This window comes from Orcinus orca, chromosome 4, assembly GCF_937001465.1.
Source record: "Orcinus orca chromosome 4, mOrcOrc1.1, whole genome shotgun sequence".
In the NCBI taxonomy this organism is placed as follows: Eukaryota; Metazoa; Chordata; class Mammalia; order Artiodactyla; family Delphinidae; genus Orcinus; species Orcinus orca.
In genome coordinates, this window is record NC_064562.1 from 117,219,159 (window position 1) to 117,237,757 (window position 18,599).

At 44.2% G+C, this 18,599-nt stretch overlaps 2 protein-coding genes across 2 annotated transcripts in view; both read right to left on the reverse strand.

The window, feature by feature from the left end:
- OTOP1 (otopetrin 1) overlaps nucleotides 1-18,599 on the reverse strand; it is a 43,977-nt gene that overhangs the window by 22,696 nt on the left and 2,682 nt on the right. Inside the window, exons 2-3 of the mRNA XM_004269633.3 lie at nucleotides 8,326-8,462; nucleotides 3,338-3,396 (exon numbers count right to left, since the gene is read on the reverse strand). Coding sequence (XP_004269681.3) covers nucleotides 3,338-3,396; nucleotides 8,326-8,462 — 196 coding nt within the window. The remainder of the gene's footprint in view (nucleotides 1-3,337; nucleotides 3,397-8,325; nucleotides 8,463-18,599) is intronic.
- TMEM128 (transmembrane protein 128) overlaps nucleotides 8,335-18,599 on the reverse strand; it is a 30,296-nt gene continuing 20,031 nt past the window's right edge. Inside the window, exon 5 of the mRNA XM_033427869.2 lies at nucleotides 8,335-8,462. The gene's annotated coding sequence lies outside the window, so the exon portion shown is untranslated. The remainder of the gene's footprint in view (nucleotides 8,463-18,599) is intronic.

Below are 18,599 nucleotides of genomic sequence, written 5' to 3' on the forward strand. Positions count from 1 at the left end.
AAGGCCAAGGCAGGACTAAGCCCCAGTCCTATAGGGACTTTTTCAGATGAAAAATCCTGGTGGGAAATGTCTGCGTACATGGCTACAACAGCATTTTCCCCCAAAAGATAATGCAAGACACTGATGTGAGCCACATATGTAGTTTTTAATTTCTTAGTAGCCACATTTAAAGAATAGTAAAAAGGAACAGGTGAAAATAATTTTAATGATATTTTGTTAATGCCAATATATCTAATATACTGTGATGTCAACTAATCAAAGAGAAAGATTTCACCCAGCAAACCCTGCTGGCCACTGCAGCCACTGCAATGCCATGGAAATAGCAGTAGATTTAAAGTCAGCATTCAGATCCCACCCAGCTATGCAAGGGCGAGCTGCCTGACCTTGGACATTTACTTCATTTCTCAGTTTCCTCATCTCTAAGTGGGATCGTGATCATACCTACTGTCCCTGACAGGGCTACTGTGAGAGGTTCTCATAAGTAACACATGTAAAAGAAAATGCTTTATGAATGGGAAAGCCCATTTCATTCAGCCAGGAGTTCCCAGTAGGTCAAACTACCCAATATACATTTGTTGAAAACATCTCACCCTTTATCCCCACAATCCTACTTCTAGGAATTTAACTCAAGAAAATAACCAGAGGATAAACAACAAGGTCCTACTGTATAGCATAGGGAACTACGTTCAATATCCTGCAATAAATTGTAATGGAAAAGGAATATACACAACTGAATCACTTTCCTAGACAGCAGAAATTAACACAACATTGTAAATCAACTATACTGCAATAAAATAATTTAAAAAAAGAAAAGAATCAGAGATGTTCAAAAATATTTTTAGCCAAAGATGTTCATCACAGTACTATTTATAATAACAACAAAAACTTTCAGAAAAATTCGATGTCCAACAAGATGTGTTATGGACTGGATTGTGGCCCCTCAAAATGTATATGTTGAAGCCCTAACCCCCCATGTGACTGTACTTGGAGATGGGGTATAAGGAGGTAATTAAGGTTAAATGAGGTCATAAGGGTGGGGCCCTGATCCAATAGGACTTGTGTCCTTATAAGAAGAGGAAGAGACACCAGAGAGGTCTCTCTCTCCCTGCCCAGAGAAAAGGCCATGTGAGGACACGGCAAGAAGGCAGCACCTGAAAGTCAGGAAGAGAGCCTCACCAGGACCACAATTGTAAAAAGGAAAAAAGAAAAAAATGTATATATCTATTCACTGAAAAAAGACTGGAAGAAAACAGACCAAAGTGTGAATAGTAGTGACCTCTGGGTAGCAGCTGTCTTAGCTGTGGTTGCTATAACAAAGCAACAGATATTTATTTCTCACAGTTCTAGAGGCTCAAAGTCCAAGAGCAAGGTGCCAGCAGAGTTGGTCTCTGGTGATGCCTCTCTTCTTGGCTTGCACATGGCTGCCTGTCACTGTGTCTTCACGTGGCCTTTCCTCTAGGTGCGCTTTGTGCAGGGGTCGAGGAGGGGGGCGATCTGGTGTCTCTTCCTCTTCTATAAGAACACTAATTCCATCATGGGGAATTAGTGGGACCTAATGACCTAACTACTTCCCAAAGGCACCACCTAATACCATCACATTGGGGGTTAGGGCTTCAACATATGCATTTGGGGGGGACACAAACATTCAGTCCATAACAGTGGCATTATGATGATTTTTAATTACACTGTACCCTTACAAGTTTTATCAGGAAAAAAAAAAAAGTGACATTTTTTTAAAGAATGTCTATGGAATAGATGAAGTGAAACCCATGCCCCAGAACAAAATCAGCAAGTGTTCTCCTCAAGCTGCGAGTGGAGCCCAGGCTCACTGATGGAAGGAGGACCAGGTGACCTGGTCCAGCACACAAAATGGGAGAAACTGGAAGGGAATCCCCAGCTGGCCACTTGCACTCTGGAGACCCAGCTAAGTCCCCTAACCTGCCGTATCCATTTAATGCAGAGAAGAATAGTTACCATAGTTACACTGGCAGAGCCTGGATTAAATGTGAGGATGGATGCGGAAGTCTTTGTCCTGCCCTAAGGCACAATTAAAGCTGCCTTTGCTGGGTCATCGGGGCCTGGACTTCATTTGTCCCTGACTCATCCATTGGACCCCATTTGTCCATTCTCCTCCCCTGGAGGCAGAGCAGTGGCGCCTTCTGCCAGGAGGCGTGGCTTCTCGTGTTAAGATGGGAGTTAAAGATCACTGCCAAGGCCATTGCTTGGGGCTGCACAGGGGAGAGCACAGGCTGCACATTCCTGGAATGATGCTCAGATGCCTGGATATCTCGGCCCATTACCTCTGCATATCACCACCAGTGCCTGGCAGCAGGCTCTGCACACAGTAGGAGCTCAATAGATGCCTCACTCCTTGTCGAAGCTGATCCTTTTTGCGTAATGAGGTTGGTGAAAGTTACTTCTAATTCAATAGTCTGTTAAAATAGTTCCAACCAGTGGTCTTACATAAGTCACTCTCTTAAATAGCAGATTTCATTTCAAAAGGTACTGGGGGACTTTTCTGTTCCTCACTGACAGTTTATATGATGAGGGATCTTTCTAGAAACCAAATAGTGATCCCTTGATTCCCCCGTATGTGTGCACAGAGGCTTTCTTACATGATAATCATACCATGCGTTTAGGTAATTCACCCTCTTATCCTGTAGATTCTCTGCCTTGATCTTCATAATCATCTCGAGGGAGAGGTGATCAGAGATAATAATAGAGCCAACACTTACGGAGTCCTTGTTCTATGCCAGGAACAAGCTTTACATCAGTTATTTCATCCAGTCCCCAGAGGTTGGCTATGCTATTATCTCCATTTTACAGATGAGAAAAACTGAAGCTCATAAAGGGGAAGTTTCTAAGACAGCAGAAGTGAAATCCAACCCACAACACCCTACTTCCAGAGCTGTCCCAGAGAGGGCAAAGCAGAGGGTCCCCTTCCCAGGCCACAAATGAAGGCTTTGCTTGTCAGGATGGAGAGGAGCTTCGGTCTCATTTAAAACCCAAGCAACCTAGTTGGCAGAGTCCAGACTGTTGCTTTTTTGCCACGACTGACACCGTATCATAACTCAGAAGACACAACGTCCACCAGTGACCAGGAAACCGAGGGCTTGCAGTGTGCTCAGAGCCGTTTCAGGAGGTGAAATCCGTTACAAACAAACAAGAAGATGTGATCGTTCATTATAAAGCGCTTTGTAAAATTCACATTTACAGAAAAATAAAGTCAGTTCAAACCCCACCCCCAAAAATCCCCAATCAAGATGGCAGTGATGAGTTTTGTTTGTTTCAAATGAACATTAAATTCAACACATAAGCAATTACCCATGATTTTTACCTTTCCAGTGTTTTGAAAGATTGGATGATATCCTTTGCGTGCCCCCAAAGAAAGTACACCTAAACGGAAATAAAGGAAGAAAAGAAAGATACATCAATGGGAAAGCCATCACTGTATGTGCACCCTTGAGAAGCTATAAAACCTAAGGGAAAGGTGTGAAAAATTTTGGGAAAGTCAGTGCAGTGACCTCCCCCGCCCCAAAATGGCAAGTCACTATCCTCATCTCAGGTGGCAGTGCCATTCCCGGGGGTGTTGGGGGGAACAGCGCTGCAGGGGCACTGCCGTGAGAATCAGATGAGGCCTCCAGGTTTAGGAGGAAATAGTGACGAGTCTGCCGTGGGGTGGGGCTTGGGGAGTGGCAGCCTGCCTACCATAACCCCTGTTCACGTGTTTATGTCATCCTTATCAGGCTTCATTCGAGAAATATTCACTGAACCGTTACTACGTTAGTGGCCGGAAACCAGATTCTGAGTGCTTTAAATGAGGAACAGAATTAGTTCAAGCTGGTCTTTTATTTCACTCTGTTATATACGCTGCCCAGGCCCCTGGCCACGCAGTCACTAGAAGCAACTCAGGATGGGGGCCGTATCGGACCCATGTGCAAATCCTGGCTCTCTCGGCCTTGGGCAGGTTTGTTTTCCCATCTATGAAATGGGTATGATAGTGGAACCTACCTTGGAGGGTGTTGTGAGCAGTGAAATAGGATAATCCATGTCAACTACTTAGAACAGTGCCTGGAGCAGGTACCTTTTCAGGAAAATCTCTCTGCTCTCAACTCATTCACTTGTGGACATTGAATGAGCACCTCCTCTGTCCCAGGCACTTTCTGAGCTCTAGAAGCATGTGGGGCCTTATTTAGACACAAACACATGTTGAGCACCTACTACGTGCCAAACACAGCTGGGCACTTTATAAATTTGTCTCATTTAGCCTTCATTTTCAATTGAGTGTCATAAAAAAGAAAATCAAACAACACACAAGAAATTACACTTACATATACTCTCTCTTCCACATCGTTTCACCTAAGATTTACTATCCTGCTCTGGAAAACACTTTCAGGCATGATTCTCGAAACACCTAACAATTTAAAAAACAGATGGTAGTGACTCCTGGTAAAGAGGACATTCAACCCAACAATAGGGAAACACTGAAGTAAATTAGCTTTTATCTATGAATTCTAAGTTAGAGGACCACTTATCTGATGCCTTGATGAAGACTACATAGCAACACAAAAAATGTTTATGATTTTTTAAGTGAAACACTCAAAACAGTAAATTCTGCACCTTACATGTAGAACGTTGCCAAGAATGTACACTTGAGTACAAAGAATGGAGGGAACACATAAAAACAGCAACAAATATTTCAGTTAATGGGCTTACAGACACTTTTTTAGTCTCTTTTTCAATTTTTTCAGTAATGTTATACTTCTTTTTTTTTTTTTTTTTTTGCGGTACGCGGGCCTCTCACTGTTGTGGCCTCTCCCGTTGTGGAGCACAGGCTCCGGACACGCAGGCTCAGCGGCCATGGCTCACGGGCCCAGCCGCTCCGCGGCATGTGGGATCTTCCCGGACCGGGGCACGAACCCGTGTCCCCTGCATCGGCAGGCGGACTCTCAACCACTGCGCCACTAGGGAAGCCCTATACTATATTTTTTAAATAAATATTTTTTTAATTACCATACAACCCAGCAATCCCACTTCTGGGTACAAATCCAAAAGAACTGAAAGCAGGGTCTCAAAAAGATATTTGTACACCCATATCCACAGCAGCATTATTCACAATGGTCAAAAGATGGAAGTAACCCAAGTGTCCACACAACACGTGGTCCATCCACACAACGGAATAGTATTCAGCCTTAACAAGGAAGAAAATTCTGACACATTACGACATGGATGAACCTTGAGGACATTATGCTAAGTGAAGTAAGCCAGTCACAGAAGGACAGATCCTGTAGGATTCCACTTGTCTGATTCAAAGAGACAGGAAGTAGTCAAATTCATAGACATGGAAAGTTGAATGGCAGTTGCCAGGGGCTAAGGGTGGTGGGAATCAGGAGTTAGCGTTTAAACAGGACAGAACTTCCTTTGCAAGATGAAAGAGTTCTGCTGATTGGTTGCACAACAATGTGAATATACTTAACACTGCTGAACCATACACATAAAAATGGCTAAGGTGGCAAATGTTATGGTATGTGTACTCTACCACAATTTAAAAATAAATAGTATGTTTTAGAAAGTAATGTTTTGTATTCTCCCATCGTCTAATGTCGCAAATGCACGTAGTAAGTGTCCAACAGGTATAGGAAGATTGATTAATTGACCTACTGACCAAATGCCTTAAATAAGGAAGAAAGAGATCCCCAACCCACCAAGTAACAGTTTTTGAAAACTCACTTCTGTCCAGGTCCTTCCTCTGCCCAGAACCTTCAATGGCTCCCCATTGCCCTCAAGGTAAAGTCGAAGCTGCTAAGTGGCTGTCAGCCTTGACCAAACGCTCACTGCAAAGTGCTCTACACACAGCACCTTAATCCTCACAACGACCCCGTGAAGGAGGCATTTTTACAGATGAGACCCATGAGGCCTAGAGAGGTTAACACATTTGCCCGAGGTCACACTGCTGGTGTGAGCCAAAGCCAGGTAGTCTGACCAGAGTCCATGCTTATAAGCCCTGCATTAAACCATGGCTCCAGTCCGGGCCCGTCACCCCTGCTCACCACCCCGCACGGGCCACACATCTTCCCCCCATCTGGTGGAGAGACTTCACAGCCCCACATGTCCTTTGTAATGGTGTCTGACACACCACACCCCTCTCTCCTTGACAACCACCCCGTACCCCAAAGCCAGTGAGAGGCCCTCCCTGGCACCCGCTCTGGGCGATTATGTCAAAGCACTGACAGTGCGGACAGAGTCTGTTTTGGTGATTGTCTCCCGCTCTGACACCTCCACAGGGCACAGACCACGGCTTTTCAACCCTGGACTCACAGTACTGAACACAGGGTTTTGCCCCGTGTGGAAGGAAGGCAGGGAGGGAGAGAGAGAGAGAGAGCAGAGTGGAAGGAGGGAGGAAGCGGGGGGAGGAAGGAGGGAAGGGGGAAGGGAGGGAGGAAGGAAGTTCTTTCTGGTCCCCTAAGGCTTTCCATGTCGTCACTGGCATCACTATAAGGCTGTCATCATGGGATTGGACGCCCCTGGAATAAATAACCAGTTAACTCTTGTATTCCTTTACCGGCATTTCCAGAACAAAGTACCACAGACTGGATGGCTTAAAACAACCAAAATTAATTTTCCCATAGTTCTAGAAGCCGTAAGTCCGAGATCAAGGTATTGGCAGGTTGGTTCCTCCTGAGGCCCCTCTCCTTGCCCTGCAGATGGCCACCTCCCTTCAGCATCCTCACACTGTGTGTCTGGGTCCTTCCCTCCTCTTCTCATAAAGATGCCAGTCCTATTGGATTAGGGCCCACCCTCATGACCTTATTTAGCCTTAATTACCGCCGTCAAGACCCTATCTGCACACAGTCACATTGTGAGGTCCTGGAGGTTAGGACTCAACATCTGAATGCAGGGGACACAATTCAGCCCTCAACAACTCTCAAAACACAAGGCGACCCGTTCAAACAAGTCTCCCTGGAAGCTGCCACCCTGTTCCACCGATGTTGCCACCCTGTTCCTCCCGCAGAGGCAAACTGCTGTCAGGCTCGTCTCTCACAGAGCTTCACTTGTGAGAGTGTGTTGATCTCAAGAAACACCGTAAGGTCACCAAGAGCTGACTGGCAGTCACCTGGGTGCAGAGCGGAGACCACTTTCTTATAAAAGACTGAGATTAAAAATGGCATCCTTGGCATTCGCAGGTGAGAAATTGGTCCTGAAGGATGTTCCTAAATCGGGAATGCAGAAATATTTTGAGCAATAACAGTATGCCTGGACCAAGTTCATGGTCTTTCTGGGTGACTTCTGTGGAGAAGAACCATGGACAATGTAATATATATATATATGCATAAGATTGTGTGTGTGTATATATATATAAAGAATGTATTCAATATGTCTGTAAAAGAATGTGTGTATATATATATATATATAAAGAATGTATATATATATATATGTATAACTGAATCACTTTGCGGTACAGCAGAAATTAACACAACGTTGTAAATCAACCATACTTCCATTTAAAAAAAAGAATCACGGCGTCTTGGCTGTGACTTAGGGCAAGTCATTTGTCCCCTCTCCTTCCTTAGTGTGACAATCCGACAGTTGTTCTCGTGGAGTTGTTGAAAGCATTACACGAAGTGAAAATGAAAAGTACTTTGCAAAAGTCCTATAGACATACTACTTATTACTTTTACTGTTATCTCAACTCTGATAGCCATTTCCAGGGATTCTGCCAAGGATGGAAGCTACACTGGAGATCCGTCTAAGGTTTTTTTCAAACATGAGATTTTTCTGATTCTAAGCTATAGGTTTAAATTATATATCAAATCCTTACTTCTTACCCACACCAAGTTGACCAAGGCTGAGAATGACCCTCTCATTCATTTCTAAAGAACTTAATCCACAAGTAAGCAAACAACAAATGAACAAAGAAAAGGTCTCAGTGACTCAGAGGAGGGACTGTAATGGCACAAAGTTTCTTTTGGTGGTGATGAAAATGCTCTAAAATGGACTGTGGTAATGGTAGCACAACCCTATGAATATACTAAACCACTGAAATGTACACTTTAAATCAGTGAATTGTATAGTATGTGAATTATATCGCAATAAAACTGTTAATTAAAATTCCCCAGAGCCTTTTCTGGTGGACTCTGACTTGGCCGAGTTTCCTGATTCTTCATCAGTGTAAGTTCTGCCACTTAAGATTCCCACAAAAATGGCCAAGAGGACACAGTCCCACTTTACAGTGCAGGCAGCCAAAGGACTGTTTTATATACCCTGGGATACACTTAACAGGAATCCAGGCAACAAGGAACAAGCAACAAGTGTCGTGTGGTTTACCTGCAACAGAGTATGTACCGCATGGGTAACAGGGAAAACTCCTTCTGTGGCTGATAAACATTCAGAAAATCCAACGAAGTACCCAATTTTAAGGCATCCCAGGATGACGGTAATGACTGCAAACAACGTGATACTACCTAAATTGGGGGAGGGGGAAGGGTAGAAATACACATATATAAGTGTTAATATGCACTAATATCATTTCAAAATAAATTATATTAAACCTTCACATAAATGGTCAAATGATTTTTGACAAGAGTGCCAAGACAATTCGATGGGAAAAGTACATTTGTTTCAACAACTAGTGCTAGGAAACTGGGTATCCACATGCAGAAGAATGAAGCTGGATGCTTACCTTACAGTATATCAAAAATTACCTCAAAATGAATCAAAGACTTAAATGTAAAACCTAAATCTATAAAAATCTTAGACGAAAACATAGGGGGAAAGCTTTATAATGTTGGATTTGGCAGTGACTTATTGGATATGACACCAAAAGCACAAGCCACAAAAGTAAGAAATAGGTAACTTGGGCTACATCAAAATGAAAAGAAATTATGCATCAGAGGACACTATCAACCCACAGAATGGAGAAAATGTTCACAAATCGTATATGTGATAAGGTGTGAGGGTCCAGACTCTATACAGAACGACAATTTAACCATTAATTTAAAAAAAATAAAAAATAAACAAAGGATTTGAACAGACATTTCTCCAAAGAACATATGTAAATGGATAATTAATACATGAAAAGATGCTCAACATCACTAATCATTAGGGAAATGAAAATCACTATGAAATACCACCTCAGGGACTTCCCCGGTGGTCCAGTGGTTAAGACTCCATGCTTCCACTGCAGGGGGTGCGGTTCGATCCCTGGTCAGGGAACTAAGATCCCACATACTGTGTGCCATGGCCAAAAAAAAAGAAAAGAAATACCACTTCACGTGCATTAGCATGGCTGCTACCCAAAAAAGAGAAAGAAAAGGGGTGGGGGGAGGGGGGAAGGAGAGGGGGAGGGGAGCGAGGGGAGGCGGGAAAGGAAGGAAGGAAGGGAGGGAGAGAGGGAGGGAGGGAGAGAAGGCGTGGGGAGAGAAGTAAAATAATAACAAGTGCTGGCAAAGATGTGGAGAAATTGGAACCCTTATACACTGTTGATGGAATGTAAAATGGTGTAGCCGCTATGGAAAACAGTACGGCAGTTTCTCAAAAATTTAAAAACAGTAACTCCACATGGTCCAGCAATATACCCAAGAGGATCAAAAGCAGGTACAAAAGCATGTACACCCATGTTCATGGCAGCATTATTCACAATAGCCTAAAGGTGAAAGCAACCCAAGTGTCCATCAATGGATGAACAGATAAAGCATGGCAGCGACTTCCCTGGTGGTGCAGTGGTTGAGAATCCGCCTGCCAACGCAGGGGACGAGGTTCAAGCCCTGGTCAGGGAAGATCCCACATGCCGCGGAGCAACAAAGTTCGTGAGCCACAACTACTGAGCCCTTGTGCCACAACTACTGAAGCCCGCACACCTAGAGCCCATGCTCTGCAACAACAGAAGCCACCGCAATGAGAAGCCCGCGCACTGCAACACAGGGTAGCCCCTGCTCGCCGCAACTAGAGAAAGCCCACGCGCAGCAACGAAGACCCAATGCAGCCAAAAATAAATAAATAAATATTTAATAAATAAATAAATTTATTTTTTAATTGCCCTGTTTTTTTTAAAAAAAAAGTGTGGCATATCTGTGCAATGGAATATGATTCCGTTTTAAAAAGGAAAGGCATTCCGACCCCTGCTACACCGTGGATGAACCTTGAGGACATTATGCCAAGTGAAACAAGGCAGTCACAGAAGGACAGATGCTGCGTGACTGTGCTCCTAGAAGATGCCTTAGAATAGCTCAATTCATAGGGGGAAAAAGCAACATGGTGGCTACCAGGGGCTGGGGTGAGGGGGAAATGGGGAGTTATTTAATGATACAGACTTCTAGTTTTACAAGATGAAAGAGTGTTGGACATTACCATTGTAATGAATTCACAATATGAATGTACTTAACACCACTGAACTGTACACTTAAATGATTAAGTTGGTAAATTGTACGTTATGTCTATTTTATCACAATTTTAAAAGTTTTAAATATATATAAAGCAAATTCTACTATTGGCCTCACAAGCTGAAAGTAGAAGACAATATTATGTCTTGTTTAATCACTGGACCGACCTCATGCATATTCCAGGGTCTGATAAGGGACGTACATTCAACAAAGTTTGGCCAAAACAACACAAGTCCTCTAGAAGTTTTCCCCCCAAAATGATCCATCTAAGAGTGTTACTGTTCTGCTCAAAAGTCTCAGTTCTCTGATCCTAAATTCCTGCTCTAAATAATAAAAGTAAGGGGCATAAGGCATACAGGAACTTTCTGTCCTATCTTTGCAATTCATCTGTAAAATAGAAAGTTTATTTTTTCAAAATGATAGGGAGGGATCTAGAGCAGTGGCATGAAAAGGGCTGTGCTCGTGAAGTGAAGAAAGGCAAGTTCTCTGATGGTACATCCAGCATAATTGACAACAAATTAAACAAACAAGTAATATGCATATGAATAAGACTGGGAAGGAATATGCAAAATACATTAAAAAGAAACTCGTAACCAAATGAAAAAAAATAGCAAGAAAACCACAATGATGGTGGGGACTTCATCAATGTCACAGTCCCTAATCCCCCTTCTGGGCCAACATTAACCACCATTCATACATTCTCTCCCACGAACAGAGGAAACTGGATCGTATTTGACATGAATTATGGCAAGAGAAGAGAGAAGGGCATGAGCCATAACAGGGAGCTATAATATTACAGCTCTGGCCTAAGAAGCCTCCAGTGAAGAGTAATGCAATCGCCTGGCTCCTTTCCATTGCTCAAAGCATTATAGAAACAACTCTAAGTCACATTTTCTTAAATCCTGGAAATGCCCCAGTGAAATCAGAAACTTTGTAAGAGTGGAGAATCAATCCCAGGGCTTTGAAATGCTTTGATAAATGCATGGTTCGTTTTGATTACAAAGAGAAATAGCAAGATGAGGTGAGGCAGCCTGGTTGGGTGGCAAGGGCACAGGCTGTAACTCTGGGAACCTGGCTGTGCCAACAATGGAACACGGGAGTTCAGACAGGTCACTTCCATGCTCCCGGCCTCGGTTTTCCCATCTATAAAATGAGATTGGGCCACAGCAGTGGCTCACAAACTGCAAGAGAATCACCTGGAGGGCTTGTTAAAACACAGAGTGCTGGGCCGCACCCCCAGAGTTTCTGATTCAATAGATCTGGGGTGGGGCCCCCAAATTTGCATCTCTAACAGGTTCACAGGTGGGGTGATGCTGGTGATCTGGGACCCCACCTTGAGAACCACTGATCTTTGCCACTGACATTTCAAGAGTTGTAACAAACACATCACGTGCCTTCTCACGCTCTTAAAGCCCTTCCTTCCTTCATCCATCCTTCCATCCATTTATTTGTACAACAAATATTTTAGGGACTCATACTGTGCATGAGGCATTTTGCCAGGGGCTCAAAGGTCAACAAGTAAGATTGCTGGAGAAACAAAAATACACACATATAGTGTTGCATAAATTGTGGAGTACACAAAACATAGAGCGATGAGCTGGCACCAGACTTCTCATCTGCATCGTGGGAAACCAGAAGCCAGTGGAAGAGTAGCTAGAGTCCACTGCAAGGAAAGGACTGCATCTCAAGAACCCTATTCCCAGCCAAGATGGTACCCACTTGTCAGGGCAAAAGACAGAAAGATATTTGAAGGTATGCCAAATATAATTGTTTGACAACTATTTGTTGTTCAACTATGATCCAGGTACTTGGGATATTAAAATGCCAGTAAAATAAAGTACCTGTCCTTGATGAGTTTAACATGGAGTGGGGAAGCAGAAAAATAAACAAATAAATAATAAACATAGAAGAAATGTCAGGAAGTGCTAAGTGCATGAAGGAAAGTAAAGCAGGGAAGAGGACTGAGGTTGACGGTGGTGGTCAGAAAAGGATCCTCTGAGAAGGTGACAGTTGAACAGACAAAAAAGGACGGGGAGAAAAATATCATCCACATAACTCACCTGAAAAAGGGCTTTAACCAAACAACCAGTGAATTAGGAGAGAGTCCTCTCAATGAGAGAAGACGAAGAGGAGAGGCAACGATAGTGAGCAACAAACTTTGCAACAGAATGAAGAGGTAGATGGACATATAAGGGAAGGAAGGAGAGAAGGAAGGGAGGGAGGGTGTAAATGAATGTATGATGGATGGATGGATAGATGGAAGGATGATGGATGATGGATGGATGAATGAGTGAATGGGTGAATAGTCCAGTAGATAAACAGATTAATAGAAAAGAAAGCAAGATAAGAGAGGTTAAATCCGAATGGATGAAGATAAACTGTCTGGAAATGTGTCGTTTACATGCTGTATAAGGACTTGTGATACAGAATAAAATTGGGGATGACTGAGTAGGGAGCAGAGATGAAAAACCTTTCAAAGTTCTCATGGTAAAAAGATGGGTACTAGGGGAAAAGAGGGAAACAAATGTATACTCTAAAGGTCTTGTCTCACTGGAATAGAGAGTGGGTGGGAGGATCTTGGAGTGGGAAGCAATGTGTCTTGCTGGGGGAAATGTTGCGTATTTTGTTTTCAGGTAAGAATGGAGTAATATGTATCTGGTTATGAGAATGAGAAAAGGGAATCTAGCCATTAATGGAATAGAAAAACACAATAAAATGTTCAAAGTGCTCCAAAAAGCAAACGTGGAAAAGGCACATGAGGCAACAAAATGTAAAATAAATCATTATAATCAACATAAAGAAAAATAGAAATAATAAAGTCTGGGATATAAATCATTACAATTAGAATGATCTAAGTCTCGCATTAATTAAGGGATGGGAATATTGAATTAAAAACAAAACCTAGCTATATGTTCTTTTTACGAAACACATTTTTAACTAAGTGATAATAGTGGAAAATAGAGGGGTGGGCAAAGAGGAAGTAGCAATGCAAACGAATAGAAAGAAGGAACAGCAATATTAATATCAGACCACTTGGGATTTAGGGTTCAATGTAATAAATAGGATAAAGAATCCTTCCACCCTTATCACTACACATGAAAAAGAAAACATAATGTATGAGGAAGATATAATAATCAAATAGCCCATATAAAATCATTTTTGTTTTGTATATTTAACTGCTACTTTAAAAAAAAAAGAGTAGAAGATTTCAGAACTAGACAGATCTAGTAGACATAAGATATGACACAGAAACAGAAGAATTGAATCACACAATTGATAAACTTGGTTTTATAATACCACCTTGCATATTGATAAAAATCAATTATGCTATAAAAACACAGTACACAGAGTATAGAGGTAGGTACTGACTGCCTGGCTTCAAATCCTTTTTCTACCACTTATTATAGTTGATGACCTTGAGCAATTACTTAACTTCTCTGTGCCTCAGTTTCCTCATCTGTAAAATGTGGGTAATAAGATTGACTATCTCCTAGGGATGTAGAGGAGATTAAATGAGTCATAACATGAAAAGCACCTAGAACAGTGCCCCACAAATAGAAAATTCTATAAACGGGATGTTATCATCATCATCATCACTCAACCACAAAGAAACACTTAATGAATTAGAACCAATTAGACAGTTCCCCAGCCACATTCCTTGAGAATAATCCTAAAATGTCTAGTGTTGGCAGAGGGGAGACTCCTCCTCTGTGTTAGGCTCCCAGATCCCTTCTAGGAGTCTAGAATCTTGAACCATAAGCTCTTAGAGGTGGAAGCTTCCACAAAGTTAGTTTACATCTCCCATCTCATGCAAGGATGCTTCCCAGTGCATCATGACCAGCGGCCATCTGGTCTCCACCTGGACATGCCCAGGGCTGGGAGGCTCACCCTTCCATCACCAGCTGGTGCTTAGATTACAGTGCTCTTCCCCACAGTGCACTGCAGTCAGCCTCCCAGAACTGCCATCCCCTTCCCTGGAGATTCTGCCATGGTTCACTCATTCCTTCATCCATTCATCCATGCATTCACCCATTTGATGATTCAGTAAATATCAACTTGTTACATGTTAGGCACAGTGCCAGGAGCTCAGGTTATAATGGTAATTACATTCAGACAGGGTCTTTGCCTTCAAGAGCTCACCATCTGGTCAGATCAACAAACAAACTGAATGACACAATCTCCTGCTTGAGAAGTGCTAGGAAGAAAACAGGGTGTTATGAGAACATACAACCCGGAAGCCACACCTGGTCTGAAGGCATCGGGAAAGGCTTCCCTGAAGAAGGGACTCTCGTTTGCTGACCTGGAGCTGAAGGGGGTGGGCCTGCAGCATTTTCCACCCCACATCTCCACATCCTCTCTCTCCTGAACTGGACATCCTTTCGCTCCTCCTGGGGCCGCCCTCCTGCAGGCACCCACGTGATGCTCAAAGGGGGACGTGACACTCCACGTGCAGCCTGACCTCCTTTCCATCAATGCCCGACCAACATCGGCTTTTTGGGCAGCTACATCATGAGGCTGAAATCCTGACATCAGGTTTACATTTTCTACTAGAGCAGAAATCCCATCCCCAAACCCCAAACATGCATGATAATGCATGCAGTTAGGCAAGACTCTCTCACGGTGACCCCAGGCTGGATCACGGCTCCCTTTCCTGAGGGAATTGCTCAAAACTCCCTGCATCTTGATCTGCTCCAGAATTTTGCTGGGGTGTTGCTGTTATGCTCAGTTCTCTATCTTCTGTGTATTTTTTATCATCTTTAAAATTCAGGGTAGCTTCTTGAGACCCTACATATTCTCCCTAAGTCCACTTAATTCCTAACTGACCTCTCAGCCTCCTGTTTTACTCCTCTGAAAACCAGGTCCCACCCTGCAGATGGAGTGATCATTCTGAAATACAAGTATGATCACATCATTCCCTTTGTGCAAAACCTTCAATGGCTCCCCACTACCCACTGGACAAAACCAAGATCTGAAGCCTGCAGATAGGGTTCCAGCTAACTCAGATCTTGCTGACATCTCTGAACTCACTTCCAGACTCCAGCAAAAGCAGAAGGTCCTCCTCTGGGACCTCTCCCTAAACCCCCAAACCCTTGCCCCAGGCTACCCTTCTGCCTACCCACCCATCCCCTGCACATCATAACACTGAATCATTTAGTGAATAATAATAATGTATTTCTCTTACTAAATGCCACAGGTTTCTCTAAGCATTTTATATGTACAAACTCACTGATTCTCATACAACCCTATGTGATGGTTGGGGGGTATCATCCTCCCCATTTTACAGATGAGGAAACCGGGGCAGAAAAGTGAGGCTACATGGGTTGGGGTGGGGTTTGGTGGGGAGCTCTTAGCCATCGTGCTCTGCTGCCCCTCATTGTCTGCACCGTCTTTGCCCCCTCCTGCAGCCCTCCACGCAGGGCCAAACCTAAGCATCCTGCTGTCCCCAGGGCTCAGCCAGCACCTGGCACAGAATGGGAGCTCGGTCCAGACTGCTGAACAAAACCAGACCAAAGTTTCTGCCCCGACGTCACAAAAGTTGTCCCCATGCAGTGGGCTTGGCCACCTTCTCTGTTGTTCCCTGCAAGTTCCAAAGGTCCCTCTGCTCGATGAAGAGGACAGAAACCAAATGGAAGTTAGAGGTTTTGCCTTCTCTGTCACCTGCTAATATCACACCCTCTGTCCCGAAGCCAGGAACTTATCTCTCTTCTCTTTCTCACTCTCTCCGAATATTTCTGGTGACAGGGGCTCAACCCTCCTCCTGATGCCCTTTCAGCTTCCTGGTCTAGAAAATGAGGGTGATAACACCCACCCCAAGAACCGCTGGGAGACTGAAAACGTTATGCTCAGTGAATGAAGCCAGCGCCAAGATGACATATTATGTGATTCCATTTATAAAAATGTGCAGACCAGGCGAGTTTAGAGACATAAAGTAGATCCATGGTTGTCTATTCCTGGGGAGGGTCTGGGGGATGATAGCTAAAGGGCACAGTGTTTCTTTTTTTTTTTTTTTTTGCGGTACGCGGGCCTCTCACTGTTGTGGCCTCTCCCGTTGCGGAGCACAGGCTCCGGATGCGCAGGCTCAGCGGCCATGGCTCACGGGCCCAGCCGCTCCACGGCATGTGGGATCCTCCCGGACCGGGGCACGAACCCGTGTCCCCTGCATCGGCAGGCGGACCCTCAACCACTGCGCCACCAGGGAAGCCCCACAGTGTTTCTTTTTGAGATGAGAAAATGTTCTAAAAATTGACTGTGGTGATGTTTGCACATCTCTGCGAATATCCTACAAACCATCGGCTTGTGCACCTTAAATGGGTGAACTGTAGACGATGTGGACTACATCTCAAGAAAACTATTGTTTTAAAGAAAGGAGGAGAATTGCTAGGCACACTGACATGGGCTCACTACACCCAGAGCAGGGACAGAAGCCCAAGGAAATGAGGAGTATCTGGAGAGGCCGTGTCTGCAGAGGAGTAAGGTGATCAAACTGAGATGAGCGTGCATTCTGAGGAGGGAAACAAGGTGAAGCCCAGACCCATGTTCATGAACTTGCTGCATCTGCCCCGAAGTCAGCAGGGTGGGCTGGAATACCACGGTGGCCCACCCTGACCACTCCCTCCTTGGCCACACCAGACGCTGCCACAGGACTGCACACCAGGTTTTGCAATCCTGTCAGTCATCCTCCAGTGGTTTCTGTGAGTCCTGGCTGCACTCCTAGGCTGTGGGCTCCCCTGGGTGCAGGGGCGGTTGCATCCTCGTGTCCTGCAGCCTTCCTCCTTCCCCTCTCCCTCCTTTTCTGCTCTCCGCCACTCTTCTGCATGGCAGCCCACCTCTCTTCACACGTGCACTTGGAACCATTTCTTTTAGCAACCTTCACTTTCTCACACATTGGACCGCCTGTTTCTAAAACCCATCACTGTGTCCCAATCTTTATCTCTACAGCCTGTACAGCCACCTGTCCTGGGCAGATCTTACAAAAGCAGCTCACGTCTGCCCCTTTACTTGCAGCCCCTTAGGGATAAGGAACACAGTGCTCTGAGCAGCCCTTTTCCAAGGATGGTGCACTGGACAGAGATGGAATGTGTCGTATACGTGGACGTGCCTCATTTTAAGTAAAAAGCACTTTGTAAAAATCTGATCTCATGAAAGTAGATTTGGGAGTGATTATTCACACGCACAAAGAAAGCCTCACTGTGACAAACAACTGGGACAATGCTTCTCATGTACCAGCATTCCAAACGCACTCAATAACTGTGGCTATTAGTCGTACTGTCGTCATTGCCATGATTTTGTGTTAATAACACTTCTCTGGGCTTGAGACAGGCCAGAAACAAGGAAAAGGACTACCTTCACCACTGCGGTCTTTTAAGAGACCAGAAACAGAACAGAAACAGGACCCTGGTAATTAACAGGAAGAAATGGCTATTCATTAGGTTTTCACGTCACTGGACACACGGGACTAGCATGAGATATCCCAGCTGCTGCCACTTCTTCCAGAAGAAATCAATCTCTTTACTTAGCAAACAGAGGATCTGGATGAATAATCCATCATTTCCACTCATTTTAAAAAATTAGTCAATATTTTTTGTTCCAAAGAAAGTCTTCACTTTCTCACACCCAGTAGGTGGGACAGAATGTTTTCCTGCTCAGAGAAATGCCTCACAGCCCGTACCAAGGCCCAAAAACTTTCTCTGGAAAACCTCAGTGCCCAGAATTCCACAGGGTGGCTCTTTCTCAGAGCCCCAGACTTCTAAGACCATCACAGAAGCCAGGGCAGAGCTAAGTCAAACCTGTTTTTCCAGCTAGGATTCCAGGGAAATCCTCAGTCCCTGCTGGGGCTGAAGGTACTTCCCTTGGCATTATGACCTCCTGGGGTACTTTGGGGATAATTAGGCTCTTGCTTCTTTGATAAACTGCAGCTCATTCACAGGGATAGACAGTGCTTTGCACACAGCTTTCACTCGACCTCTCCCAGCTCCTCCCTGAGAGGTGGCCAGTATTCTTATTTTACTGATGAGGAAACCGGGACTCAGAAAGGCGAAGGTAACAGAGCCGAGACATCAAGCCAAGACTTCCAGGGTCAGCACCACTTCCATCATCCACATAGCTCACTTGAATAGTTATGTTATTATGGGGTAACTTGCTGAGCGTCTAAACAGCCACCCCCTTTACTGAACACCTACTATGTGCTCTCCTACACTGCCTCATTTGCTCCAGCTCTAC